The 20,011-nt window shown below is 36.6% G+C and overlaps 2 protein-coding genes and 1 pseudogene across 7 annotated transcripts; 2 read left to right on the top strand and 1 right to left on the bottom strand.

Annotated features, from left to right (window-relative positions):
* Positions 1-26: 26 nt before the first annotated feature.
* LOC107832264 (vacuolar protein sorting-associated protein 25) lies at positions 27-10,919 on the bottom strand. Of its 6 annotated transcripts, none has more exons than XM_075245266.1 (8): positions 10,777-10,919; positions 10,542-10,647; positions 9,372-9,466; positions 7,749-7,888; positions 2,089-2,142; positions 1,896-1,984; positions 884-959; positions 27-481 (listed from the first exon to the last, which is right to left on the bottom strand). In XM_075245266.1, exons 3-8 carry the CDS (start codon positions 9,428-9,430, stop codon positions 360-362), a joined length of 540 nt encoding a protein of 179 aa, XP_075101367.1. In that variant the 5' UTR covers positions 9,431-9,466; positions 10,542-10,647; positions 10,777-10,919; the 3' UTR covers positions 27-359. The 6 variants fall into 6 exon arrangements, with proteins under 6 accessions (XP_075101367.1, XP_075101368.1, XP_075101365.1 ...); XM_075245267.1 differs by having other exon boundaries at positions 9,372-9,461; positions 10,604-10,647; XM_075245264.1 differs by having other exon boundaries at positions 9,372-9,461; positions 10,777-10,918.
* Positions 10,214-14,917, top strand: LOC107825837 (phosphomevalonate kinase, peroxisomal-like; annotated as a pseudogene).
* Positions 14,918-16,339: 1,422 nt separating this feature from the next.
* Positions 16,340-16,984, top strand: LOC142177206 (uncharacterized). Its single transcript, XM_075245672.1, has one exon. It carries the CDS (start codon positions 16,340-16,342, stop codon positions 16,982-16,984), a length of 645 nt encoding a protein of 214 aa, XP_075101773.1.
* Positions 16,985-20,011: the final 3,027 nt, after the last annotated feature.

Genomic DNA, 20,011 nt, shown 5'->3' with positions numbered 1-20,011 from the left:
ATAGAATAACGCATCAACAACTCATATATATGACATACTTAGAAGATTGCAAGTCGTGACATTACAATATTTGGATTCGTGCAAATTCTACTTTCAAAATTTGTGTGATCCTGCCAAACGTTTAAGAATTTCAAAATCTCATGTTTCCTCAAGACAAGTGAAAAAGGAGTTATCCCAATTCCCAGTCGTCGAGTGTGAATGAGTATTTGCCATAGTATTTGATGACTGATGGAAATTCAAAAAATACGGAGAATTCAGTTTCAGAAGTTGGAAGTCCATTTCATCCCATTTGGCTCCACCAAGTAATTCATGACATAAATACTCAGTACAATTCTCGCTCATTGCACACAAAAGGTGGTTTACAGAGAAAATTTGACACCTTCATCATCAGCTGAAGTTCCCTTAAATATCGCAAGCTTCCCCTTATGTTCAAGCAGCTTCAAAGCTCGCATAAGAACTGTACGGTCCATTCCATGAAGCTCTGAGCAATAAAATGCCAAAGATAGATGACATGATAAGGAAGCAAATAAAATAGAAGAGATAAGAACATAAGATCTCCATCAATCCACGAGTTGATGAGTGAAGTTTGTCATAACATAAAATGTGTGGGAATTCACTACTAAACATAATAGTGAGATGTTAAACTGAAAAAAGTTTGATTATGTATCACTATAATTTCCGTTACATGTTTATGACCGAGTAGTTCAAGATGGAAACAAGCAGATGGTCATATATTTAAGACAAGGGAAAATTGAAACCATCAACTATTCTCAATCTATCTAAACATGTTTTATGCATAGAAGGCAAGTGAAATGCCGAGACAATAAATAGTAACCAATGTGTGCTACCTAATACATTGTAGATTTTAAAACCCAAATCTTACCTGTTCCACGGGACTCTGTCCCGGAACGTATTTCTTCAACTGTCATAACACTGTCCTCCAGCCCATACTCCTTTACCTAATTAGCTAAATAATATTTCCATAAGGAATCCGACAAGGCTGGGGAATGGCAGTACATTGCAAACACAACTACAGTGTGAACAAGGTTAAATAATAGTTCATCAAACATCTCCAAAACCAGACAGCATCCATCCCCAAATATGGTATATAGCAGTCCCCAACAAGAACCTAATTGTTAAACATTAAAATCGTATCTTTTATAGGATAATACTCTAGAGAAATTCAATTCAAACGAGCAAACTGCAAAAGCGACTTCAGATAAATTTAAGAACAAGAAAGCAGGAAAATGGAAGCTAGGAAGAAGTCTTCCGGGGATTGTTGAAGATTGATGATAAACAGGACCATGGAGCGCCACTCTTTATATAAATGAATAACACATAGAGAAGCAAAATGGTTCTATTCTCAGATAGTTAGATGGGGTGGTAAGGGTGGAGTGTGGGAGAGCATGAGCAACATGGATTAACAGGGAGTATAAGACTATTAAAGAATGGAAAATCAGGAAAGGAAATTAGGGGTTTTCCCATTTGCCCAAACTTCCTCCACTTCATCATTTCAGTTCGAGTTCAGATGTTTACCATATGCTATCTTCACCCTGATTATGGGGATCTGCAACTGCCGTAAAATTTCAAAAACATTTGTCAAACAATTTAAAACATGGTTTGAAGTAAAAGAGGCTCTTTTGGACAATCTCTACTTTGTTGTTAGTATAATAATAGCATATGATATTTGAGTATGATACCCTAGAATGAGTCCTATATCCACTCAACTAATCATACCCTAGAATGAGTCCTATATCCAACAACTAATCATTGTATAGTCCCCTCAAACACAGACACATTCCTAACCTACCGGGTTCTACAATCCACTAGAATGTTGGGTTAGGACCATGCTAAACTAAAAACAGACAGCAATTATTTTAAGGTTGCATACTCACAAAGTTTACAATCAAGTCTGCCCAGTCCTGGATGCGATGCCATAAGATTAGACATTTTCTATGACCTTTATCCATCCATTCTGCACGACCTGTCAAATGGATCAGAGTTAGAGATCTGGCCTTCTGCAGTATAGTGAACTCTCATAGCAATAATAGGTTCAACACGATCATTAAAACTGGCAAGATCACTTACCATCAGAAAACAAAGCTGAGAGAAATGCCTCCCTAGCTTCATGACTCAGAGATCCTGCACTATCAGAGATCATCCGTATTCAGTTGTGGAATACTAAAGTTGCCAAGCTAAACCACATAAAGAGATTAGCACATTTTCAATTAGCGAAAAAATGCAAGGATTTTGCAAATTAAAACAAATGACATTTTTGTTCATATGGTCCGTGAACTGACATGCATACTTCACGGCATAGAATTAGAATGATTGAAGAAATCTCTTTAGAAACCTTGTACTCCAGATGAATAAGTATTACAGATTCACTCCATTAAACCTCATAACATAAATTTTTACAGTTTGATTCACATGTAATTAATCCATTTCCTTCCCTGATTGTAGTATCATCTCTGTTTTCAACAAACTGAAGAAATCAGCAAAAGTAGAGAAAATGAAAAAGGTACTTGCATTTAGCTGAAAAGACACGATAATTTTTATGGGACTATATTGTTAGAATAGTTATGTGAATATATGTAATTAGTCCTAGTCCCTTATGCAATAGGAGTAGGTTATGTGTTATGTATACACATAAATAGCGCTCATTATAACATAGAATAACAATCAATAATATTTTCTCCCGTGCTTTCTCACATGGTATCAAAGTATTGGTGAGATAATTATCGTTGTGCGTCATTCCAACGACATCCGGGAAGAAATCAGTCGTCACCGTGCAATTTTCCGCTAACTAAAGCAGTTGTTCACGTCAATCTAAGTTTCAGCGGGGTTTGTGCAAATTCCAACACCACCACAAGGTTCTCCTATCACCGGCGACCAAACCCCAGTGAAGATCTCCGGCAGAAAACTTCGCACGCGCCGTCACGGGCCTCCGGCAGTTAGGGTTCCGGCGAGAGTGTTGAGGTCGTTTTCTGGCATCTTTCAAGTCTGATTTTTCTTCTGGGCTGGTCGCCTGCCTTTTCCGACTCGACCCTTCGAGATTTTGTGGTTTTTCAGTTACAGGAAAAGTGTTTTCGGCGAGAGCAGTGGTCTGTCACTGTTCTGGTCACTTTTTCGGCCACCTTGTTCACATACTAAGGTCGCCTGTTGATTCCGACCTTAGTCATTTAATTTCCACCATTTTGTTGACTTCAATTTCCTTCCGATGAATATCTGAGAAGTCAGAGCAGTTGCGTCTGTCAACTGAATGTCTTCAACACAAATTTTTCAGCACTCTAAAGCTCGACTAACAATATCAGACCAACTTACTCTAGTTTGGTGATTAGAACAGTGTCTGATCATTATAAAAGTTTGGTTCCAGTTTCTAATTGCTTGATTTGAGGGTATCCCATCACTGTTGGTAATCTTCATCAGATATTTGGGTTTGATCTCTTTTAAGTCCATTATAATGTCACTCAGATCTGATGCTTTTGGCTCAAATACCGTTGGATCCTATACTTCGAATGTTCATATGGTATCTTTATCAGATTATGAGGGTGTTTGGATTGACTTTTAAAAAGTAGCTTATAAGCTAAAAGCCAAAAGTCATAAGTTGGTAATACCCAACTTTTGGCTTTTGGCTTATTTTTGTACTTTTCATGCCTAAAAGTAAGTGCTTTTAAGCACTTTTTATCATTGCCAAACATCTCAAAAACTAGAAAAGTGCTTAAAAGCACGCAAGCAGATACCTCCTGAGATAGCTTTTGTAGCTCAAACAGGTAATAGCGTGACTTGTGTATCTCAATCGACTTCTTCTTCCGACTCTTGGGTCATTGATTCAGGTGCATGATCATATTTCTGGTAACAAATCTCTTTTCACTAGTATTTCATATTCTGAATCTCTTCCAACAGTCACAATGGCCAATGGGTCTCAAACCATGGCAAGTGCAATAGGTCAAGCAAGTCCACTTCCTTCCTTACCTTTAGATTCAGTTCTTTATGTTCCCGGTAGTCCTTTTAATCTCATAGCCGTTAGTCTCTTAGCCAAATCATTTAAATGTGCTGTTTTATTTCTTGATGACCTTGTTTTTATACAGAAACGCAGTACGGGGCGGATCATTGGTACTGGACGTGAATCAAATGGACTTTATTACCTTATCCTTGCTAAATCACATGGACTCACATCTTGTCTTCCTTCAACAACTTGTCATGTTACTGATTCACCGGATTTATTATATTAAACGGTTGGGACATCCAAGTTTGTCAAAACTTCATGAAATGGTACCTGGTTTATCTCACTTGTCCACTCTAGAGTGCGAGTCATGTCAGCTCGGTAAGCATACTCGCTCCCATTTCCCTCGGCGTCCCGATAATCGAGCGGAGTCACCTTTCACTTTAGTCCATTCAGATGTTTGGGGTCCTAGTCGGGTCAGTTCTACCTTGGGATTCCGCTACTTTGTCAGTTTCATTAATGATTATTCCAAGTGCACTTGGATATTTTTGATGAAAAATCGATATGAGTTGTTTTCTATTTTTCAGACCTTCCACGCTGACATTCAAAATCAATTTGGGGTTTCGATCCGCACATTTCGTAATGATAATGCCCTAGAGTATTTGCCTTTCCCATTTCAACAGTTTATGAACTCTCATGGAATCATTCATCAAACATCTTGTGCGTACACATCTCAACAAAATGGGGTAGCTGAGAGAAAGAATAGGCATCTCATTGATATTGCTCGCACACTTCTCATCGAGTCTCATGTTCCGTTGCGTTTTTGGGGCGATGCAATTCTCACATCTTGTTATTTGATTAATCGGATGCCTTCATCTCCCATCCAGAATCAAATTCTGCATTCAGTATTGTTTCCCCAATCAACCTTATACACTCTTCTCACTCGTGTTTTTGGGAGCACATGTTTTGTTCATAACTTAGTCCCTGGAAAAGATAAGTTAGCTCCTCGTGCTCTTAAGTGTCTTCCTTGGTTATTCTCGCGTTCAGAAGGGATATCGTTGTTACTCACGTGATCTTTGTAGGTACCTTATGTCAGCTGATGTCATATTTTTTGAGTCTAGACCTTACTTTACCTCTTCTGACCACCTTGATATATCTGAGGTCTTACCTATACCGACTTTTGAATAGTTTACTATAGCTCCTCCTACACCCTAACCCATAGAGGTCTTACCCATACCAACCATTGAGGAGTCTAGTGTTGCTCCTCCTAGATCCCCAGCCACAAGAACACCACTTCTGACTTATCAGCGTCCTCCGCGCCCAGCATCAGTTCTAGCTGATTCATGTCCTGCACTTGACCCTGCTCTTACTGCGGACTTGTCTCCTCCTAGTCAATCGATTGCACTTCGAAAAGGTATAAGGACCACACTTAATCCTAATCCCCATTATGTTGATTTAAGTTATCATCGTCTGCCATCATCCCATTATGTTTTTTTATCTTCTTTGTCCTCTGTTTCCATCCCTAAATCTACAGGTGAAGCAGTGTCTCATCCAGAATGGCGACATGCTATGATTGACGAGATATCTATTTTACATACGAGTGATACTTGGGAGCTTGTTCCTCTTCCTTCAGGTAAATCTACTGTTGGGTGTCGTTGGGTTTATGCAGTCAAAGTTGGTTCGGGTGGTCAGGTTGATAAACTTAAGGCCTGTCTTGTTTCCAAAGATATATTCAGATATTTGGGCTCGATTACAGTGATATTTTCTCCCCCGTGGCTAAAATAGCATCAGTCCGCCTTTTTCTATCCATGGATGCAGTTTGCCATTCCTCTCTATCAGTTGGACATTAAGAATGTTTTTCTTCACGGTGACCTTGAGGATGAAATTTATATGGAGCAACCACCTGGTTTTGTTGCTCAGGGGGAGTCTAGTGGCCTTGTATGTCGCTTGTTCCGGCCACAATGGTCTAAAACAGTCTCCTCGAGCCTGGTTTGGTAAGTTCAGCACAATTATCCAGGAGTTTGGCATGACCCGTAGTGAAGTTGATCACTCTGTGTTTAATCGGTATTCTGCTTCAAATCTCTGTATTTATCTGGTCGTTTATGTTGACGATATTGTTATTACCGGCAATGATCAGGATGATATTACTAAGTCGAAGCAACATCTCTTTCAGCACTTTCAGACTAAGGATCTGAGCAGATTAAAGTATTTTCTGGGTATTTGAGGTCGCTCAGTCTAGCTCAGGTATTATGATCTTACAACGGAAGTATGCCTTAGACATTCTTGAGGAGTCAGGAATGACAGGTTGTAGACCTGTTGACAATCCGATGGATCTGAATTCTAAACTTCTGCCAGGACAAGGGGAGCCTCTTAGCGATCCTGCAAAATATAGGCGGCTGATTGGTAAATTAAATTACCTCACAGTGACATGCCTGACATTTCCTTTCCTGTGAGTGTTGTGAGTCAGTTTATGGATTCTCCTTGTGATAGTCATTGGGATGCAGTTGTCCGCATTATTCGGTATATAAAATCAGCTCCAGGCAAAGGTTTATTGTTTGAGGATCGAGGCCATGAGCAGATCGTTGGATACTCAGATGCTGATTGGGCAGGATTACCTTCTGATAGACGTTCCACGTCTGGATATTGTGTCTTAGTAAGAGGTAATTTGGTGTCTTGGAAGAGCAAGAAACAGAATGTGGTCGCTCGGTCTAGCGCAAAAGCAGGATATCGAGCAATGGCTATAGCAACATGTGAGCTAATTTGGATCAACAGTTGCTCAAGGAGTTGAAATTTGGTGAGATCAGCCAGATGGAACTTGTGTGTGATAATCAAGCTGATTTTCATATTGCGTCAAATCCAGTGTTCCATGAGAGAACTAAACACATTGAGATTGACTGCCACTTTGTCAGAGAAAAGATATTCTCGGGAGATATTGCTACAAAGTTTGGGAAGTCAAATGATCAACTTGCAGATATTTTCACCAAGTCTCTCACTGGTCCTCGTATTAGCTACATATGTAACAAGCTCGGTACATATGATTTATATGCACCAGCTTGAGGGGGAGTGTTAGAATAGTTATGTGAATATATGTAATTAGTCCTAGTCCCTTACGTAATAAGAGTAGGTCATGTGTTATGCATACACATAAATAGCGCTCATTGTAACATAGAATAACAATCAATAATATTTTCTCTCGTGCTTTCTCACATATATCATCTTAGTCCAAATGTGTGTGCATGCATGAGAATATCATCTATTCCGTCTCTGCTTCCTTGATTAATATCAACTCAAGATTTGCTTTGACAATCTTGTAAGAACCACTGTTTTCCCCTTCTACAAGGATACACACGCCACCAAACAAAAGGAGACAACTCTAGAGGGTGATAGTTACTCCCTTCTTTCAAATTTGAATGAAACTCTTCTCATTTTGGGATGTTCCAAAATGTTGCATCATTTCATTTCTATACAACTTTCACCACCTTTATGAATTCAAATTCATTAAAATATGCATTTTTAAATTTTGATATAAAGCTTTCTGTATAAAATATCACAACTTACTTTTCAAACTATCACTTTAATATTCTTCTTCCATTATCACTATTATAATATAAGTCAAATTAATATCTTAAACTTCACATAAATTGATATTTTACGTTCCACTGATGTTCTAGATCACTAGCGTTATGAATTTCTAGGCACCTTGAGTTCATTTTAGCGAAAGCAATAGTTAGGGTAATATATATAACGCAGCTCCTAAGCTGAACATCAGACATATAAAACACTAATAAGAAGAAGCACTCACTTTCAATAGCAGGATTACTGAACAATGGAAAGTCTTCCTCCAGCCCAATTACAAAGACCTTTTGGGTTCGACAGAAATCAATTATGAGCTCCTTCCATAGCTGTATCTGCTTCTCCCTAGTTTCCCTTACAGGCTGCAAACTAAGGAAAGAAGAAAAATTATCCTATGTGCAAACTACGAATCTTCTAATATTGCTCGAAGAAAAGTTTAATTTAATGCACAACAAATAAAGACAATCATTTTTTTTGTGAGAAACCATCTTAAATCCCATTGAAAGATATGTTACCACCATGCTTAAAGCTACAAGTCAACATTTCACATATAGGCGAAAGAATGTCATTTTCTTTTGCTTGCACACCATCAGATGTTAAACTGAAATTCTCCACTTTCGAGAAAAGAATCCTACGGTGTTAGCTTCATTACATCCTAATTATGGGATCTAAGATCGAAGATTCAAAAAATCCAGCAGAATTCTTAGACCATATATAACTGTAATATTTATCATTTATCTTGACTTAAACACGTCGAAAAGTTTGAACTTTCACATTTCAATAAACACAATTTGTTTGATAAATCATTACTATATAACAACGTTAATTTTTTTCCACAAGATTGAAGACTATATTACAAAATCCAAGAAGAGAAAAATGATTTTTTTTTTGCTCTAACTATCTGAAGTTTGATTCATGGGCAAAGGCCTAATTGCTGTTTTCAACTACCATATAAAAGTATAAAACATTGATTAATTAAAGATTTGATGATTGCATAATGGCTAAAGTAAGTGGAAATTACTTCTATATGATTTTTAGTCTTCTTTTGATAAGTAAGAAGAGATACTTTTGTCTTGGCAATAAATATATGACAAACAAAGAGCAGAGCTATGCAAAGGATAGACTATCAGAAAACTGTCAAATATGTCACTAGGGTTAGTGTTGAAGTGGGAAGATAAAGTTAAACTAGATAGAATTGTAGGTTGTTTGGCAACTCTATTTATAAAACTAAAAACAAGCTTCCCTAACATGATAAAAGGTTGGACTTACACATGGAGGTGAAACAATAAAAAAAACTGTTAATATACTATGAAAATCTTATATGTTACAGATTAAATGGAAAAACATGTTTTCATCTACCCAAGAAAAGGCTGGATAGCAGATGAATGGAACAGGTATCGGAAGTGCTTAATAATTACTTGATAACAACCATTAGCTTATAAGAAATCCATAAAACATTCATGCTTGGTAGTTTCCAGTTTTTAAGATACAGCAATAAAAAAGCAATCCAAACTAAATTTCTGCAGGTAGATCTAAATGATTTGTCATCCAAATGTTGAGACTACGACTGCATCCCCTGATTAGAACCTTTCTCAAGCAATTTTACTTTCTCCTCATAAGCAAATGTATACATCCACCATGCACCATACCAAATTCAGTGACTCATACAGCCAACCTCCACTGATTTGGGAAATTGGGATTAAGGTGTAGTTGATTGATATCTACTGCTGTCAAAGTGCAGGTTCATGACCCCGTCCAAGAAAAGGTTTTCCATCATATGTTTTGACCAGACGTGTTCAAATATGGCAAGTATACATATGGAGACATGGAAATAAGGGAAAGAGTAAATTACGTGAAGTAAGGTGGATAGTTGAAGAAGTTAGGCAGCTTGAATTCAACCAGCTTCTGCATCTTTCTTGAATTACTTCCTTCTCTGCCTTGGCTGCTCTTTCAAAAAATACCCCCTTGTGATAATAAAGACATAGAAAGAAAGGAAGGAAGGAAGCAAGGAATAGAATAATATCACCAAAATTAACCTGATACTAGTGGTGGCAAATGGCAGGTTGGATTGGATTTGGACGGGTTCAAAACAAACAACAATGACAACTACGGCTCAAGATCGAGCTAAAAATGAGTTTAAATAAAAAAGGGTCATAATCCAATCTGTCCTTATTTATACAGGTTAAATACGGGCTGGTTTGTGAATAATTCTGGTCCAACCAACATTTTAAAGATTAAATTTACCAAAAAAACAAAAAGCCAAGTCTGAATTCTTTCTGGCCCCAAACAGAAGGAAATTTTGAAATACAAAAATATATGTGTACTGCTTGACATTGTTAAAATAGCATTACAAACAACTACATACAAGGTTTAGTTACATCGAAGGTTCTTTCTTCCTTCATATCAGATATCAATTTGTTGTCCGGAACTTGGCTTATTTGCATGACGAATTTGAAACTAAGTTCAGGTGATATATGTCGTTTTGGTCCAAGATGGAAGTGATATATCGATATTTAGAATACGTTGATACTCTGACCTTGTGATTTAGTCCAGGAACAGCCATAGAATTCCATATATTATACAAGTCCAACAATACATTAATTTTGTTCAGTCATAGAGTATTATAAATGTATGTTTTCACGAAGATTTAGAATACTCTATGACTCTGAACAATCAAAAGCGAGGTTAGACTATATGGAATTCAATGGCTCTTCCTGGAGTCTGGGAGTTAAAGATTGGAATTTTGAAAGCTCTGTCAACATTTGTAAAGGGAGCAAAATGCAGCGTTTCTATTTTACTTCAGGGATAGAACCAGGAATAGGTAAAGCCGATCAGCATCAGAGGGCACTTCATGATCAGAGCAACTAATAATTTGAATAATGATTTCTCAAGAGAAAGCAGTTTCTACTTCCTCCATACACATCCAGAAAATAAAATAAAAAAACAAATCTTTTTAGAAAATTTGCATCTGGGGTATCTTTAATACTAATGTAAACGAAAAACAAAGATGAAGAGTACATACTTCAGCGAGCCAACAACTCCGTCGTATATGGAGAAATTCAGAAAGTCAAATCCAAGACTCACCCCAAATTCGAAAAAAAATTGTCGGATGGCAAATGACCCTGAAACTAAAAATATCAAAAAAAATTAAAAGAATAATCAAATTCCTAATTGTAGTTCGAGATTAAAATATTGTTATGAGTAAACCTATGACTTTCAATATTATAAGCTTGTTATTGTAGAGAGCATAGAATAACCTGAGAATGATAGATGAAGACTCGGTGATGAAGAGAAGCTCAGGGAGAGACCAGTCTAACTGTAACTTTGGATCAAAGTTAAAATTGAGTCCTTTAATAGGTTTATTTTGGGGTTGTTCGTAATAATAATGATAAAAAGTGGGGACCTCGTAAGAACAAACTAAGAAAATTGTAAAAATGCAAACAAGCCCAAAAAGTTATAACAGATGGATTAACTGGCCCCAAGGGCTTTTTGTTCAGTTCTAATGGAAAAATAATCAAATTTGTCACAGCAAATGAGATTTAAGCCCAAAAATTGTTATAATTTTATTTGACTAACTTATAATCTTACCAATCACTCTGATTAAAATATACATAAGGCTTTTTACTGATGGGATAAGAATAGTAATTTCGAAATAAAATATATTGATATTTTTGTCTGGATATAAGTAGTTTTGAGATTATTTTTTCAGAAGTAATATTATTTTTATTTTCATATTCAATTTGGTTAGCAATACTAATCTTGAAATAAATCAATAAAATGATATATTTTCTCTTCGCCCAAAATCTTAAGTGAATCAAGATTAAAATTAAACAACAACTTCCAATAAAAATATATTTATATAAATAATTTTAGTATTATTTAATTTCTTATCCAAAAGATCCCTCAAAGAGATATACAATAGTGAAGCAATTTTAAATGCTCTTTCTATAAATTTGAGTGGAAAAAGAGAGGTGAAAATGAAGTGGTGCAACTAAGAAAGGCAAGTGAATGTCAAAACTGGACTGCTGCTTGTGCACATATTGTAGTTATTGTCATCGTCTTCAATTCAATTCAAGTCTGCAATCACAGTAGCTGCACTAACCCAGTAAAGCGAGTATCTTTTCTCACTCTTTTTGTTTATCTCTGTGACAAAATCTGAATGATCACTCGTCAACCTTGAAAAATTTCCAACTTTCTTGAAATTGTCATGTGGACTTAGAGCTGTGCAAAAGATTTCCCCTTTTTCCGTTTTCCCACAATTGTTCTATTTCCTAGTGGTTTGTTCTGCCATTCGTTGAGTTAGGCCTAGATGATTACCGTGGGGTGAATGATTCTGAGTTTAGCATTTTGTTATGTTTTCTTTGAGGAACCCATGTTGAATTATTTCAGCATAGATGCTTTTTAGTGAAATCAAAGATCTCAATTTTCTTTTATTTTATATCATGCTAATTAGGATTATGGTTTGGTCATGTTGGTGTACTTACATTTGGTCATGTGCTTGATAGGAGTCTCTGTAGTTTTGTTATAAATTGGTCCAATTCATATAGCTGATCCCAGCTAGTTCGGGATTAAGGCATATTTCTTCTTGTTGTTGACTTGTTTTTAAATTGAATTGGAGGGCTTGTTTTCTTTAGTATGCTTCATTTCGGTCTCTTTGTATTTTTTTAAGAAAAATAAGTAAATTTTGATTTTGCAGCTTTATCAGTCTTGGATTGCATATTTCAAGCTTTTCAAAGTGAGAATTGTTTAATAATGGAAGTGTAATTTTGGGATTTTTATATTTTGAATTTTTTCCATTTTACGTTACTTTAATAATCCAGTAGCTTTTATATGCATGAATGTCTGATTTTCGGCTTATTGATTGTTAAAAAGAGTTGCCTCTGCTCCTGGAAAGGTTTTAATGATAGGAGGTTATCTTATTTTGGAGAGGCCTAATGCCGGTATTGTACTTAACACAAATGCTCGTTTTTATGCAATTGTGAAGCCACTTTATGAGGAAATTAAACCTGAAAGTTGGGCATGGGTGAGTGATATTTGCTGCACTTAACTGAATATGATTGATCTGAAGTATGTATTAGCATGCCTTTTTTCTTCTCCTTTCTCGAGAAGCACTTTTTTATTTAGTCCCCTCCGCTTTTTTCCCCGCTGTGAGGCAGTTTTCTTATTTATTTTTAGGTATGGACAGATGTTAAATTGACTTCCCCTCAGATGGCAAGAGAAACCATGTATAAACTGTCTCTTAAACACTCGAAGCTTCAACTTGTTTCTTCAAGGCAAGTGCTTTCAGATAAAGGAAATAATATTTCTCTTTATATGTTTGTGAATTTTCTAAAATTTGCTTTTTGAATACCTGGCTACTTAATTTTGATTTTATTTGATCTGTTTTATTATAACAAGAATATGTAAGTCATCTAAATGGCAAGCAGTATGGTATTTCATATTTTTTTGTTTGAACCTCAGTGAATCAAGAAACCCCTTTGTAGAATATGCTGTGCAGTATGCCGTTCCTGCAGCCCATGCAACACTTGACAAAGATAAGAAGGATGCATTGCACAAACTACTTCTGCAGGGTCATGTCTGACACTCTCACCTTTCGTATCTAAGGATGATGACATTTCCTGAATATTAGACTTTACCACCTAATTATTGTTAAAGAAATTAGAAAATTAATGTTTCCAACTGCATTATCCATGAAGGTCTTGACATAACTATCTTGGGTTGCAATGAGTTCTATTCAGATCGGAATCAGGTATGTTCATAGCTTACTTATATTTCCAATATGGGATGTGGTTCAGTGATATATAAATTACCTGTGAGTTCAGTTTGTTCACATGAAGTGAAATTTTATATTCACCAATAACTGTACCCAAAGTTGTTTAACTTTATATGTTACAATTTGTGGCAGCTGTTCCAGGAATTATAGTTATGGCAGGGAAAAGTATCATATGAGACTACTTATTATTATTATTCTTTTTTTAATTTAGGTTTTGCCCAATTAGTGAATGGCTTAACGAAAAAGATAACCTCGGTCCCAGAAAGTGACCAAAGTTGGCTTAATAATTAAATTGACCAATTGCTGGACTAATGTTTGACTCGATATTTTCTAAGTTCAGAAAATAACACTGGACAAACATAAAATTCTAATTGGAAATACTATGAATACATTTTCAGTTACATTTGCAAATTACATAAGTTTGTGACGAAGTAAAGGTAGAGTAGCCAATTTGAATAGAACAAACCTGCAGAAATTGTAAAAAGAATGACTATCATCCACCAAGGTAACACAACATTTGTAAGATTTTAATGGCCATGGATTTTCAGTGGAGGATTGAATTTATTGGAATTTTCAACCGATACAGATGGAAAGAAACTGATAAAGCATTCCTAGAAACAGACTTCTACTGCTTCGCTAATTTATTAAGTTATCGGATTTTGTTCAAAATATAAAAACAATAACGATACAAGGATTTTGTATAATATCAAAAGAAAAATAATACATACAAACTTTCAAATTATCCTGATTAGCTCATTGCTGTGACTTATATATCTTGATCACATTAAGTTAGTGAAAGGACTATAGGGATGGAAAAATGACAATGAAATTTGATACGGGGATTTTGTGAGGCTAGAACTGGTCAACTCGGATTAGTCCTTTATTATTTTAATTGACTAAAATATTCAACTTTCTATTAAATTACATTGTGGAATTCTGAACTGCACAAGCTAACATACTGTCTAAGATGTTATCCTACTAGGTATTTTACCTGTATTCCTTGTTTGATAATATTTAGACCACTCTGTTAATTATTTATGTAGATTGAAGCACGTGGGCTCCCTCTTACACTTGAATCATTGGCTTCGCTTCAATCACCTTTAACGCAGAAGAATCAACTGGAGAAAATCGCAGGCCTGAAGTGGCAAAGACTGGATTAGGGTCATCAGCAGCTATGACAACTGCAGTTGTTGCTGCCTTGCTTCATTATCTTGGCGTTGTTAACCTCTCCTGTTTGACTGAGGATGGTGAAGCTGATCTTGATGTAGTTCATGTGATAGCTCAAACTGCCCATTGCATTGCACAGGGTAAAGTTGGCAGTGGGTTTGATGTTAGTTCAGCCATTTATGGCAGTCAACGCTATATCCGATTTTCACCTGAAGTGCTCTCTTCTGCTCAAGTCTTCTTTGCTGTCCATCTCTTTGATTATATTGTAGGCAGAGTTTGCCCGTATATATTAGATAAAGTAACATTTTTTCAGTTTTGTCTGAGTCTCAGTTGGTGACTGGAAAATTGCATGGATGGCTTCAATATCTGTTTTTTTTTTTATTATTTTAATCTGCCAAAGGTTATCCGTTCAAACTCATTATGAATCGATAGTTGACTTTACATATCTTTTGTCCTAAGAGGTGACAATTAAAGTTAGTATACTCTTTCCAAATTGATAACTTAATATGAAGAAGAGGCATGTATTGCATCATTCAGATGCTGTTTCCATCACTATGTGGTGCTATTATTTAGGTAATATTAACTTCGATACAATATGGTATTTTGAGTCTCTCTGGCAGTAAAAAGGTCAGCAATGTGGAAAATTGTTTCTATTAGCTTGACATCAAGGCTTAGAGAGTGGTACACAGTTAAGAAATGACTAGACTTTTCATGGTGAAGTAAATTATTGGAAAACCATATTAGAGATCCTTTATCATAGAACATTTAGGAATGCATCATTTTACTTGCACGGGTGCACGGCTTTGGTCCAACCGTTCAAGTAATTTTTGAACAGTCAATGGGTTCTGAAGGATGTAACCTTCAACTCAGAGGCTCGATAATACATGCTTCAGTGGGGCTAAAATCTAGCTTGGTTGCAGTGTATACCAGGGATTGTAGTCATCTATAGACATTTTTCTGAAAAATAACGAGCGGAAGAGGTAATTGGAGGAACTGCAAGTGAGGTTTGATGTTCTTCCGTCTTTAGAATGTTGGTCATTTCCTGTGCAAAGCAATTGTATCAGAACCTATTCCTAAATGATTTATCAGAGAAATAGTTATGCTATAACTACCTCTAACCTAAACTGCCACCCAAATCACATATTTGATATCTAGAAAGTATCTAGAGGGTTAACCATTTTGCTCTCCAGTCTAAAGCTCATGTTGCTGGAATGAGAAGTGCATGGTATGTCAGTAACAAGTGAGCTGTTGGGTTTTGCTCTTTCTCAAACCACTTTTGATCATCTGAGTAAATTTAATTCTTTGTCAACAATTAATAGAGTTTCTATACCTTTAGATGGATATTATATCTTCTATTTTAAATCATTTTTTGGCATGAATAAACTTGTTGTTGGTCTTAACGAAGGTTTTAAATAAAAATAAAAAAAAGGTAGCCCAGTGCGCTAAGCTCCTACTATGCGTTGTGTCCGAGGTAGGACCGACCACATTAGGTCTTCGTTTGCAGCTTTGTCTTGCATTTCTGCAAGAGGCTGTTTTCGCTATTTGAACCTGTTGAGAGTGTAGCAAGCTGATGTGCTGATGTGGCATTAGTCAGTTAGTGAGTTAGTTAGATAGGTGGTTAGCAAGTGAGTTAGTAATTTAACTAGAGTTAGTATTAGAGTTAGATTTAGTTGGTGATATAGAATTCTAACTTTGTATATAATATCAGTGATATAGCTCAGTTGAAGAAAATGAGAATGAAGTAATCTTTCTCTCCAAGTTTTCTTCTCCTTCAATTCAAGTTATACTTTGTATTACTACAGTGTAACAATTTGACATGGTATCAGAGCCTACCGCTCGAGATTAATCGCTCATTTCAGTGTTTGCTTGTGAGCTCAGCAATGGCGGAAGTTGATAACGAAGTTCCAGAAAAGTTAGGTCACAATCATCCTCTGTTTCTGAACTCTAATGATAATTCAGGAATAATTTTGATCTCATTACAACTACAAGGTCCAGAGAATTACTCTGTGTGGAGTCGTGCTATGAGGATTGCCATTTTAGGACGAAACAAGTTAGGGTTCATAGATGGCAGGTGCAAACGAGAGAGTTATGGTCCAAATCTAGTGGATCTCTGGGACAGATTCAATGCAATAGTGTTGTCGTGGATAATGAATTGCATCTCGCCAGAATTACTCAGTGGAATTGTCTATTCTTCAAATGTGAGTGCTGTGTGGAATGATATGAAAGAGAAGTTCGACAAGGTTGATCTCTCCAGAATTTTTCAGATTCACAAAAGCATTGCCACAGTAAATCAAGGTACTAGCTCAATCTCCTCATATTTTTCGAAATTACGTCTACTGTGGGCAGAATTTGATAGTCTAGCACCAATTCCTGGGTGTGACTATGAGAAATCTCGTGAATTTGTTGTGTTTATGGAGAAATTGAAGCTTCTACAATTTCTCATGGGACTTAATGAGTCATATGAACAAGCGAGAAATCAATTGTTAATGATGATTCCTGCTCTCTCTGTTAACAAAGCCTCTTAATGTTAATGGAGAGGGAGAGTCAAAGGGCTATTGCTCATACTGGTGCTTCTGTAGATAGCCATGAATCTGCTGCCTTTGTTTCTTCTACAAGAGGTAGTTTTCATCAGAAATCTAGAAGAAATTATAATCTTGTATGTGACTATTGCAACTATAAGGGACACACTAGAAAGAACTGTTTCAAGCTGAATGGATATCCTGCTGACTTTAAAAACAAAAAAGGGAGGCTCCTTCTCTGCAGCCAACTTTGCAAGGAATAGTGGAGGATATGTAACTACTGGTTTACAAATGCATGCATCCGGAGCTCAGAAACCTATTCTAGCAGTTAACTTTGCAGGAAACAATAGTGGAGGCTATAATGATGATATGATTAAGCCACAACCACAATTGACTCCACCTCCTGTCTCAGCACCCTACTTTACTCCAGAACAATAACAACAAATCTTACAAATGCTTGGCAAAGTAAACGAGGAAGGAAGTTCTACTCAACCAACAACAACAGCAGCAACAACAGGTATATTCTCCTTTCTATCTAGAGTGGTTGATGATATATGGATAGTTGACACTGGGGATACTAATCACATGGTAGCAAACTCTAATTTGTTGAATAAACTGGATAGAGACTCTAACCTAAAAGGTGGAAAAGTACATTTACCAACTGGTAATGTGGAATCAATATCAAATACAGGAACATCTAGCATATTCAGAAATCAAGAGATTCAGAATGTTCTACATATTCCTGATTTCAAGTTCAATCTACTATCTGTCTCTCAGTTGACAAAGGAACTGAGATGTTATGTGGCATTCTTTCCTAATTTATGTCTCTTTAAGGACATCTTCAGTGGACAGGTGAGGGGGATTGGTAGAGAAGACTGTGGACTGTACTACCTGAAGCCAACCTCAACTCCAGCTCAATTACAGCAGCCTATTAGAACCATCTCCATTTGCTCTTCTGTGTCTGTTAGTGTTCCTTTGTTTGTATGGCATAATAGACTAGGCCATGCACCACATGATGTACTTAGGAAAATAGAGTCTTTAAAACAGTCCAAGCCAGATAAAAATCATCACTGCACAGTGTGTCCACTTGCAAAACAGTCTAAACTTCCATTTCCTACTAGTACAACTAGTTCAAATAAACCTTTTCAACTAGTACATGGTGATGTTTGGGGTCCATATAGAGTTCCTACACATGATGGTAAGAGGTACTTTCTAACACTAGTAGATGATTTCTCCAGGTACACCTGGATATTCTTGTTGAACGATAAAGCTGAAACTATTGTTGTTATAAGACAATTCTTAGCTATGGTAAAGAACATTTTCAATTCCAATGTTCAAATTCTGAGAACATATAATGGATTTGAGTTTTCTAACTCTCAGTTTGATGAATTAGTCAAGGAAAATGGCATGATACACCAAAGTTCTTGTGTCCACACACCTCAGCAAAATGGTATAGTAGAGAGGAAACATAGATCAATTCTGAATGTTACTAGGTCACTGAGGTTTCAAGGGGCTGTACCTGTGAAGTTCTGGGGGGGAATCTGTGTCTACAGCTGTATACCTACTTAACAGACTACCTTCTATTATTCTACAAAACAAATCATCCTTTGAAATGCTGCACTAGCACGCACTCTCCAGATATTGACCACTTGAGGGTTTTTGGCTGTCTTGCATATGCATGAAGTCCACAAGTCACTGATAAGCTATCAGCCAAGGCTATTCCAGCAGTTCTAATAGGATATTCATCTACTCAAAAGGGCTATAAACTCTATGACTTGCATGCTAAAACATTCTTTGTCAGCAGGAATGTGGTTTTCAAGGAAGATCTGTTTCTATTTAAACATTTCACACCCTCTACATCACATCTATTTCCAGTCTTAGAGCCCAACATTCATAATCAGCCCCTATCAGACTTTCAACCTTGTGACTCTCAGCCTACTCAAGAGGAAGGGGATACAAGCTTAGCTTCTTTTCCTTCAATTCCCTCTAATACTGCAGATCAGCTTAGTGTGCCATCTAATGCTGCAGAGCAGCCTAGTGCTTATTATACTGCAGATTAGTCTAGTGCTTCAAATTCACCGTGTGATATAGCTGCTAATGACTCTGTCATAAGTCATGCTCCTGCTACCACAGAACAGTCAACTGAATCACTTAGAAAGTCATCTATAACTGTTAAGCAATCTCTTTGGTTACAAGACTATGTTACTACTAAGGCTTCCAACTGTGTCTATCCTATCTCTTCTTATATCAGCTATGATCAACTTACATCTTCCTACAAGACAGCCTTGAACTCCTATTCATCTATCTTGGAGCCTTCCACTTTCAAGGAAGCTGCTGCAGATCCAAAGTGGATTGAAGCAATGAGACTTGAGATAGCTTGTCTTGAGGAGAACAACACATGGAGTATTGTGGATCTCCCTGAAGGCAAAATTCTCATTGGGTGCAAATGAGTGTTCAAAGTCAAATATAAATCATCAGGAGAAGTGAAAAGGTATAAGGCACGCTTAGTGGCAAAAGGATAAGGTCAACAAGAAGGACTGGATTAGAAAGAAACATTTTCACCAGTAGCTAAAATGGTTACTGTTAGATCAGTGGTAGCTGTAGCTGCATCCAACAATTGGTTCATCTATCAAATGGATGTCCACAATGCCTTCTTACAAGGTGATCTTTTAGAAGAAGTCTACATGACCATTCCATACGGATTTGCTAGACAGGGGGAGATTAAGAAAGTCTGCAAATTATATAAATCACTGTATGATCTGAAACAAGCACCAAGACAGTGGAATCTAAAACTGACTGAAGCCCTGCACCAGTTGGGCTTTGTTCAAACTACTCCTTATTTACACAGAAGCTAGGCAGTGATATAATTGTGATCTTAATATATGTTGATGATCTAACCATCACAGGAAGTAGTCATGAGTTGCTGATCAAGACAAGGAAAGATCTACAGAAGAAGTTTAAAATGAAGGATCTTGGAGACCTTAAATTTTTCCTAGGATTGAGTTTGCCAGATCAAAGAAGGGCATACATATG

Source organism: Nicotiana tabacum, chromosome 23, assembly GCF_000715075.1.
Source record: "Nicotiana tabacum cultivar K326 chromosome 23, ASM71507v2, whole genome shotgun sequence".
In the NCBI taxonomy this organism is placed as follows: domain Eukaryota; kingdom Viridiplantae; phylum Streptophyta; class Magnoliopsida; order Solanales; family Solanaceae; genus Nicotiana; species Nicotiana tabacum.
The sequence above is the reverse complement of the archived record's forward strand: the minus strand, read 5'-3'. Positions and strand labels throughout refer to the sequence as shown.